Source organism: Glycine max, chromosome 4, assembly GCF_000004515.6.
Source record: "Glycine max cultivar Williams 82 chromosome 4, Glycine_max_v4.0, whole genome shotgun sequence".
NCBI classification, from domain to species: Eukaryota; Viridiplantae; Streptophyta; class Magnoliopsida; order Fabales; family Fabaceae; genus Glycine; species Glycine max.
Genome location: NC_016091.4, coordinates 42,065,789 through 42,076,165, shown reverse-complemented (window position 1 = coordinate 42,076,165; position 10,377 = coordinate 42,065,789). Strand labels below are relative to the sequence as shown.

The 10,377-nt window shown below is 31.5% G+C and overlaps 1 protein-coding gene across 1 annotated transcript; it reads left to right on the top strand.

Moving 5' to 3' along the window:
* The first annotated feature begins 597 nt into the window (after positions 1 to 597).
* On the top strand, positions 598 to 2,754 carry LOC102659620 (galactose mutarotase). The gene is made up of 5 exons (XM_006578518.3): positions 598 to 983; positions 1,086 to 1,135; positions 1,551 to 1,674; positions 1,792 to 1,890; positions 2,007 to 2,754. Exons 1-5 carry the CDS (start codon positions 812 to 814, stop codon positions 2,627 to 2,629), a joined length of 1,068 nt encoding a protein of 355 aa, XP_006578581.1. The 5' UTR covers positions 598 to 811; the 3' UTR covers positions 2,630 to 2,754.
* The last annotated feature ends 7,623 nt before the right edge of the window (positions 2,755 to 10,377 follow it).

Here is a 10,377-nt window from a genome sequence, read left to right as displayed (position 1 = left end):
GAGGAACTAAAACAAATTTATTTATCTCCTATAGGGAATTGGTTATAAATACAAGTATCGTGTTGCTGTTCCAACAATTTATCTTGCTTGAATTAATATCTAGTTATTGAAAGAGAAAAAAAGGGATAAAATATTTTAAAAAAATTATTGGAATAACCAAAACTGGAGAATCAAAGTCTCACATTCTAAATTATAAGGATGAACTTACTCCAAAAAAGGATTCCTCTTCATCCTAATTTTCTAAAAAAATTAATGTTTAAAATTAATTACTTATTACAATAATTAAATTTTAAGAGAATAAATAATAAGAATAAAAAATAACTCTATCATATTTACATTTGGAATAAGCTGATCCCTATTCTTAAATTATATATTATAGTATGAGAAAAAGTTAGTTCTAGGCATAATTAGTGAGTCACAAAGTAAAAATTAAATCAGATGTTAGGGTCACATGCATAAAAAGCCAGAACTCTATACTTGATAACTCAGACAGGTAATAACACCCACATTTATATATTATTAATTGCTTTATATGTTGTTGACGTGTTATCCATCTAAAATAAGCAATAGATGGTGAATTTTGAGATCTTTTATCCGTTGCTGTTTCACAACCAACTTAATTGATGTGGGTCGATAATCAAGCTACCAGAATATTCTGTTAACTGTACAAATCTTCAAGTGAAGATTTATTGGACTGAATTCTATTTTAATCTCATTGTTTTCTCTCTCTATATCCCTTAAGTCCCGTCCCCCCAATAAGAACTAATAAGAAAAAGCAAAAAGTATTCATTGGTGAAACTTCATTTCCCTGATGTTCAAAGTGTATCTGGTTTCATCTTTTCTGTTGGGGCTTCTGCTCCTTGCTCAAGCACATGGAAATGATAAGAAAATTGGGTTTTATCAACTCAAGAGAGGAGATTTGCATCTGAATTTGACAAATTATGGTGCATCACTCATATCTGTTATTGTACCTGATAAACATGGTGTGTTTTATATTCTTAGTTACGTATGTAAGTTGTTTAATTTAATTAATTATGCTCTTTGAACAGCAATCACATAAGCCTTTGTCTTGTTTGTCTCTTCAGGGAATTTAGATGACATTACGCTTGGCTACGATGACATTGAGCAATACAAGGTATGATCAAAAGTTCAATTCTTTTGCGATTCAATCAACTAATTCAGACAAAAAATCATAGGTTAATTTCTTTGATTTTATTCTCCCCGGCTGTCCCTCTTACTTTGTTTTTTTTATCTATTTAATTCGGTATGTTTTGTTTGTTTATTCTGAAGGGTGGTTAGCTTTATATAGGGTAACCCAAATAATATGAATTGACGAAGAAACACAAGCATTGATCAAATTTATCCCAAAATTATCTTTTTGTTTTCCATCACATTCGTTGACTTGTGTCCAACTAATGATTTATTGAATAAAATGACACTACGATGAAATTTTTTTCCCCTTATGGTGGTGTATAAGGAACATTAACAATCTACTTTTCAGTAACAAATTGACCAATTAATGTTCTTTTTCACCTTGAAACGTTTTGCAGAATGATTCATGGTACTTCGGAGCCACTATTGGACGTGTGGCAAATAGAATTGGACACGCTCAGTTCACATTGGATGGCCACACCTATAAATTGCCTGCTAATGATCACGGGAACACCCTCCACGGTAATTAATTATGCATAATTTCTTTTTCTAATTACATTATTGATGATTCTGTCAAAAAAAAAATTGCATAATTGATGAAATTAGTTATAACTGAACAACGTGTCTACGAAATATCAGGTGGTTTCAAAGGGTTCAGTGATGTTGTATGGACAGTAAAAAGTCACAAGGAAGATGACCACATAACATTTACCTATGACAGTCATGACAATGAACAAGGTAATTCTTTAACTTCAGTTTTAATTGTAAGAGAAAAGATAGGAACTCACTTTTTCACACACTCGTTACTCGTCACATGGGAGCACGAATTTGACATTGTAATGACAATTTTCTAGGCTTCCCTGGAAGACTTGAAGTAAGTGTGACCTACATGCTCATTGGCACAAACAAATATAGTCTGAAAATGATTGCCAGGCCAATAGATAAAGCCACACCAGTGAACCTAGCGCATCACACATACTGGAATCTAAAGGGCCAGAATAGTGGTGACAATATTCTATCCCACGAAGTTCAAATTTTTGGCTCAAAGATCACACCAGTGGACAAGGAACTCATCCCCACCGGAAAATTCGAATCCGTGAAGGGCACTCCATATGATTTCCTAGAACCAAGGGAAGTAGGTAGCAGAATCAATGACCTTCCTGGCCTATATGACATGAACTACGTGCTAGACGCAAGTAGCCCTTATCACTTCAGAAAAGTGATTATAGTGAGAGAAAAAGTATCTGGGAGGAAGCTAGAGTTGTGGTCAAACCAACTTGGTCTTCAGTTTTACACTGGTGGCATGTTGAATGCTACAAAGGGTAAGGATGGAGCCATTTATCATAAGCATGGTGGCATGGCCTTGGAGACACAAGGATTCCCTGATGCTGTGAATCGTCCAAATTTCCCATCCCAGATAGTGCGTCCTGGGGAGACATATAAGCACTACATGGTCTACAGATTCACGGCTAGCTGATTTGGTTTCTGAATTTTAGGATTCATTTATTAGCTCTAGTCATGAATAGCGGAAATGATTCAATAAATCTTGCTTCTATAGTCCTACATGTATCATTTTCCGTACGTAGTTATCATGTGAATAAAAGCTTGTGGAATAATTAATCTCTTTGAAAGTACTTTTCTTTGGATTTGTCCACTTGATTGGACCTAACACAAAAGAGTGCGCATAAAATGTAAAATTCACTAAAAAAATAGCTAAAAAATAATTTGACAAAATTATCTATATATGTACATGTGTGTTTGACGACATAGTAACTTATTTGGGTTACAGTTGAGTACCATTATTGAAGGATACAAAACTCTTTTGGCTTCAAACAAATCGAAGAGATTTGCTCAAGATTTAGGTGTATAGTGACTATTACTATTGTCTTATAAACTAATACACAATTTAAACTAATAATTTCTAGAGATATACAAAGTGTTTTGAAAGCATGAATTGTGACTTAGAGAAAGTTATGAAGTGTTTGAATGCTTGATTGCGCATGAATTCTCTAAAGATATACACACTTAAAGTAATTGTTTTCTCAAAATGGACTTCTTCCTTTTGTTTGTTGGTGAGATACATGTGGGAACATTAAATGCAACATGCATTAAATGTGTATTGCCAACTTGTCATTTAGCTTTGGGCATACCCCAAGTCTTGCATTAGAGATCAAATCACTTTTGTGCACTTGAGTACAACACAACTTGCTCTAGCTAGGCACACTTTTTGATGGAGTATGTAGCTTTATTATTTGATTTCTTCCTCTTTCATGTTCTTTGACAAATCCTATGAAGAATAAGAATATCAACAACATAAAAGCATTTAAGCTTATCATAAATGCACAAACTCAACATTTGTTGAGTTATCGTCTGTAAATTTTGTTTGATCAATGACATGCAATCTTCAAAACTTAATATTTGTTTGCATGAAACAAAACATTTGAGGGACCTAATTTATCTAAGTATTAAACTTAAAAAAGAAGAAAGAGATTGTGATGGATAGCAAATAGGTAAACCCTCCCTACCTTAAAGGATAACATGTTAGTCAAAATAAAGGATACCATTAAGACCATAGGAGTGAGATTTCCTTAATTAGAAAATATTAAGGAAGTAATCAAAAAACGTTCTTAGACAAGCCTAGAATAGATTGGAAGGGGTCATAGAAAGATTGGATTAAGGAAAACCACCCTAAACAGGAGTTCCAATTTAGAATTTTTTCTTGAACAAGGAAAAATGAAGGTGGAACTCTATTTAGACAGTATCACTCTAATGTAATGGTTATAAGAGTAAGCTTGGGCATGAGGTGAGACCTTTTCATAGTCAAAGCTAGCCTGAAAGGTCATTAGTTAAATAAACCTAATAAGAAAGAGAGAAAATGAAATTAAAGAGAGAAATGAATCTTTAGAGAGCCAACAACTAGAATTAAGGTAGACAAGGATACCCTTGGACCTAACACCAAGTACTAAAGAATAAGGATTTGAAGTCGAGAACTAAAATAGGTTGTATGAGTGAATCATAGGTGCACTCCAAATTGTTGAAAGTTATTATAGACCAAGTGAGACCTCAACAATCTATTCTTTGATTTATGATTGGGTTGGACATGTGACCAAGCTTAACGACCCTGGAGGAGATAATTGACCATGAGAACTTTAGGGGAATAGATAAGTGTAATGATGAAGAAGTAGTTAAGTTTTGATTTTTGAGGACTACAGTATTTTGATGAGGGGAGATGATGTAGCATCCCATATTATGCACATTAGAAATCGATTTATAGTTAATGGCGCTAATGATGTCTAGGCTTTATTAACTAGTTGCCCCTATTATAGGACTTCACATGCATGAGCTATTGAACCCCAGATAAGGTGCTAAGGCCCATGGTGGGACACGGCCCACCAAAACCCAAACACACACATATGACTATATAAGAAAAGGAAGGAAGGAAGAGAAAGAGAAAAAAAAGAAAGAAAGGAAGAAGGAAGGGGGATAGTAAAGGAGGAAGAGCTCCGGAGGTACCTAACGCCTAGAGCTCGTCTCCATGTGTTTCACCAGGTGAGTGCTTTTCCCCTTTATTGCGTGGTTCCCCTTGCCTTTTTTTCCATTTTTTATTCTTTCCTTTGAGTTCCATGAATGGCCATACATAGGAAAACAAATGTGCATCCCTCATTATCTATAGAATCCCTGTATTTTTGCTTAGCATGGTTTCACTATGCAAACCATAAAAGTAATTTTCACTAATTGAAAGTAAATCTAGAGCTTGCTCAATGAAAATTGAGGTTCTTTAAAAATTTGTTCCAAAGGGGATTTTTCTAAGCAAAGAAGTTCCCTCAATGACGAAATTGAGGCAAGAGGGGTAGTGGGTAATTTCGTTGAGTGAGACAAGGGTCTCACCAAGTGAAAAATAAATAGAAGATATAAATAAATAAACAAGAGACTTTTGCTAAGCAAAAGTATATATCTCTAAGCGAAAAGAGATTTTTTGAGTGAGACAAATTCTCATTAAGCGAAAAGACCTCCAAAAAAACATAGTTTATGGAGCACAATATTGGCTTTCTAAGTGAGGCTCTCTAGAATATAAGGTTGTTCCAACCTTAAGAAAAGGAAAGATTTTATACAACTTCAAATAAGTTGTAAGGAAAAAGGGCTAGGAGGCCCCCTTGACTAAATGGGGAGGGACGACAACCTCTTGACCAAGGGGTAAAGGTAACATTTTCAGTAAGGGAAGAATGCATAGAAATCACTTAGACCATATTGGCATATAAATACAAGGCCAATGTATTCTTTCAATAATGATAGTTGGTTCACCACCCCTCGAACCAAGAGAGGATATAAATACAAGGTCAAGAAAGAAAAATGCTTCTTGATAGCTAGAGCTCAACCAAGTAAAGGATGAACACCAAGTAAGAGACAATTAATAAAGTCAAACATAATCAAACAAAAAACAAAAACAAAACTATGTGACGATTAATACAAATGTATGTTCTACTAGTGCATGGAATCTTGTTTTTCCCTATATTAGGGTATATGATTAATAGTATGCCTAGTTATTAGGCAAGAGATGTTAGGCTTACCTATACATTAGATGAGAACATGAATGTGTGTGTTGTATGCTACACAAAATGGTATGTGATGAGGCTATATCCCAAAAAAATGTTATGTGGTTTCGACTAACTATCACCAACCTAGAGTCTTAGAACATAGATTGAAACATTATCTCTTATTCCTTTAAGTTTCATGTTTTCTAAGTTGAGTTTGTGAACATCCTCTAAGGAGGAGTTTGGAGCTTAGAACCATTACAAGAGAAGATAATTTTGTTGTACCTCCAAATGTGTGAGAGTTAGTTTATGTTTCTATATGTTTTAATTTGTACAATAGCTAAGTACCAAGTTGCGATGTAACATTGATTAGTACTATTTATGTAATTTATATTTATGCTTAGTTTCCATTTGTCATATTATATATATATATATATATATATATATATATATATATATATATATATATATATATATATATATATATTCAAAGTTTCCATCTCCTAGGAATCAAGGTACATGTTAAGGTACCAATCCCTAAGTTGTTACAACCTTGATTATTGCAAAATATTTCTTAATCCCCTTTTTCAGAGACCTTGTGTGTCCTAACATGAAAGATTGACTTATAATAAATTGGCATTTTTCCTAATTAAGAACCAAATTAGTTTTTTTTTTTTGTTGGCATAACAAGTTTCAAATATCGTAAGCAATTCCCAAAAGTAGAACCATAAATAGAAAATTTATTCAAAAATACTTCTAGGCATTCCCTTAATAAATTAGAATCAGGACCGTGCAAGATGCAAGATAAATTAGGCATCAGCCTAAGGCCCCCAAAAAAAATTTTTTTAGGCCCCTAAAATTTTTTTATTACTAACTATTAACAAATTTTAACTGATCAAAATAAAATAATTTAAAATCTCTCTCTTCCCTAAAAATTAGTCAATCAATATCATCTTTTTAAAAATTAACCAATATCACAATTAATGTCATTTAAAGTATTTTATTTATCCCAAAAAAGTAAATCCCTATTAACTTTCCTTTAACCCATTCCAATTCCCTAACTAACGTATCTCACTCTCCAGACTCCATTCTTCACGTTTTTTCATCTCCTCATCTTCTATTCATAAAAAAATCTATTCTTCTCCTTCTCTTGAATGAAACCTATTGTCTATTGATCAAACTTTGTCTCCGCGGCTCAACCTCTCTGGATTTGACATTGTTTGGATTCTGAACGCCTATAAACCGCATACATCCTGGCGTCCCGCGTACGGAGCCTTTCATCTCCATCCCGGTGGATTGGTGGAACAATTCATTTCACTGGTATGACTCTAGGTACGCAACAATACAACACGTATCACGTAACACCCTTGCGCCTGACACAACATCTAAACAACAAAATCTCTGTCTGTTTCCAATTCCAGATTCTATGATTCTGTTCATCGATCATCATTTTCTATATTTATTTTAGAGTTTATTTTAGAGTTTAGTTTATTTAGATTTCTTTAATATTTAGTTAATTTTTTTATTTTGATTATTTACAAAAGAAAATGTCAAATAGAAAGTATAAATCTGATTATGAAAAATTGAAGAAAAAATGAAAATTTGAAAAGCTAATTGAATCTCAACGTGATGCCCTTGATAAATTTGTTATTATTCATTAAAATGACGCAGGAGCAAGTTCAATAGGTGAAAATGTGATAGAACAACCACTGATAGATCATACTGACAACGAGGAAAATGTTATAGAATAATCACCTATAGATAATACTGATAACGGTGTAGAACAACCACCTAGAGATGATACTGACAATGGTGAAAACGTGATAAAACAACCACCTATAAATAATACTAACAACACAAATAGTCATAATTTCAATCAAGAACTAGAAGAAAATATTTTAGAAATAGGAGTAGAAGGGAATGTTGAGCATAATAACACTTCTAGTGAAGTACCTACAAATATTTATGACCCAGGACAATGGAAAAATATTGATGGAAAATTTAGAGATTTAATGATAGAAAATGGTCCTATCAGACATGACAATTTTCAATATCCAAAAGATGAAAATAATAGATATTTCTATTTATCATGTTATCAATGAACACTGTCAAATGGAGAAAAACATGATAGAAGATGACTAGTTTATTCTAAAGATTTAGACAAAGTGCATTGTTTTTGCTGCAAGTTATTTGGTTCAACAAATGTTAGTCAACTAGCAATTGAAGGCACTAAAGATTGGAAGAATCTTGGTTCCAAACTTAAGAGTCATGAAACAAATCGTGAACATATAATTAATATGACCAAGTGGATTGAACTAGAAAAGAGATTGACAACAAAACAAACAATTGATAAGCATATACAAGAACAAATTAACAAAGAAAAGGAACATTGGGAAAAGGTTCTACTTAGGATTATAGCTATAGTCAAATATCTTTCTAAAAATAATCTTGCTTTTCGTGGAACAAATGAAAAGATATATGAAAAAGGTAATGATAATTTTTTGTGTTTGATTGAGATGCTTGCGGAATTTGATCCAATTATGCAAGAACATGTTAGGCGCATAAAAAGTAATGAAACTCGTAATCATTTCTTGATTAATACCATACAAAATGAGATTTTAGAAATCATAGCCTTCCAAGTTAAACAGTCAATCATAGAGAAAGTTAAAGATGCAAAATATTTTTCTGTTATTCTTGATTGTACTCTTGATGTAAGTCATCAAGAACAAATGACTCTTATCTTGAGATGCGTTGATACTTCTAAATCTCCAATTAAAATTGAGGAGTAGTTTTTAGAATTTTTAAAGGTTGATGACACATCAGGAAAAGGTCTTTTATTTGAGCTTGTTAATGTTTAAAAAAAAAATGGCCTTAATATTGATGATATAAGGGGACAAGGTTATGATAATGGTTCCAACATGAAGGGTAAAAATCAAGGAGTGCAAAGAAGATTATTAGACATAAATCCTAGAGCATTTTATACATCGTGTGGGTGTCATAACTTGAACTTAGTTTTATGTGATATGGCTAGTTCGTCTCCTAGAGCTATTTCTTTTTTTGGAGTTCTACAATGTATTTATTCTTTGTTTGCTTCATCTACCAAACGGTGGAAAATTTTGCAAGATAATGTATCTAAATTTTTTGTTAAATCATTATCTCAAACTCGTTGGAAAAGTAGAATAGAAAGTGTCATAGCTATTAAGTTTCAAGCTCCAAAGGTAAGAGATGCTTTGACTGAATTATCAAAAAATTGTGAAGATCCTAAATTAAAAAGTGAAGCCATGTCTTTAGCAACGCATGAACTTGAAGATTTTGAATTTTTATTAGGAATGGATATTTGGTATGATATTTTGTATGCTGTCAATTCTGTTAGCAAGATTCTACAATCAAAAGATATGCATATAGATGTTGCTATAGATAATTTAAAAGGTCTTATTACTTATTTAAAACATTATAGGGAAAACGAGTTTGCATTGGCTTTAGAATCCACAGAAAATGGCTATTGAAATGGATATACAGCCAAAATTTCTTGAAAAACGTAAAATTCATAGAAAACCTCATTTTGATGAAAATATTAGCAATGAGATTACACATTCACCTGAAGAATCTTTTGGTATTGAGTATTTTTTATACATGTTAGATCAATCAATTAATTCTATTGAGACACGATTTGAACAATTTTTACAATATGAGACTATTTTTGGTTTTTTTATTTGATTCCAAAAAAATTAAAGCTTTAGATGAGGATGAATTGAAAAAATATTGTATTAATCTTGAAATTTTTTTAAGGTTTAATGAATACTCTGATATTGATGGTTTTGATTTACTTTCATAATTAAAAGTACTAAGAGAAGTGTTAAGAGAAGTATTAAATGTATGTACACAGCCCTGATTAGAATTATAATCATCAAGCATATCTAAAAAGTGGAAGGTCTATATATTACATAATCCAAAGGACATCCTTCTAAATGCAAAAGTACCATAATGATGTGCAAGTTCTTCTAATCTTGAAATGCCATTAGTATTTACATATATAGATTAAATACCCATATTAAAACAACAATGTTAATTGACCAAATAGTTTCTCTAACATTTGATCAATCAAAGGAAGCCAAAAAAGATTTTTCCTAGTGACTTCATCTAATTTTCTATAATCAATACACAAATGTCAACTTGTTTCCTTCCTTAAAGCAATGAGTTCATTTTGGTCATTCTATACATTGCTATTTTATTTTCCTTTCAGGGAAAATGTTGCATAAGACTCACTCAAAGATGATAAGATATCTTGTAAATATTGGGTACCATTTGTTTATTTTTAAGATACTATTCTATTAACAGAAGTTTCTTTATGTTTTGTCACAATAATAAAAAGCATTATTTTTAAAATAAAAATAATTTTTAACTTGTTTGGATAAGACAATCTAGAAGTACTTTTTCTTTACACAAAATTATATTAAAGTTCCTTATATAAAACACTTCTAAAGTAACAGTAATTTTTTATATAAAAATAAAATATATAATAACACAAACACATAGTTAATTAAAAAATTTAATGGAACTATAATAATAAATAGTTAAATATAATTAATTCATATATTTTAAAATATAATTAAGAAAATAATAATTAAAAATATTCTAAAAAATATTCATAAATAATGAAATAGTTTTAATAAATTATTTTTAAGATTTTTAT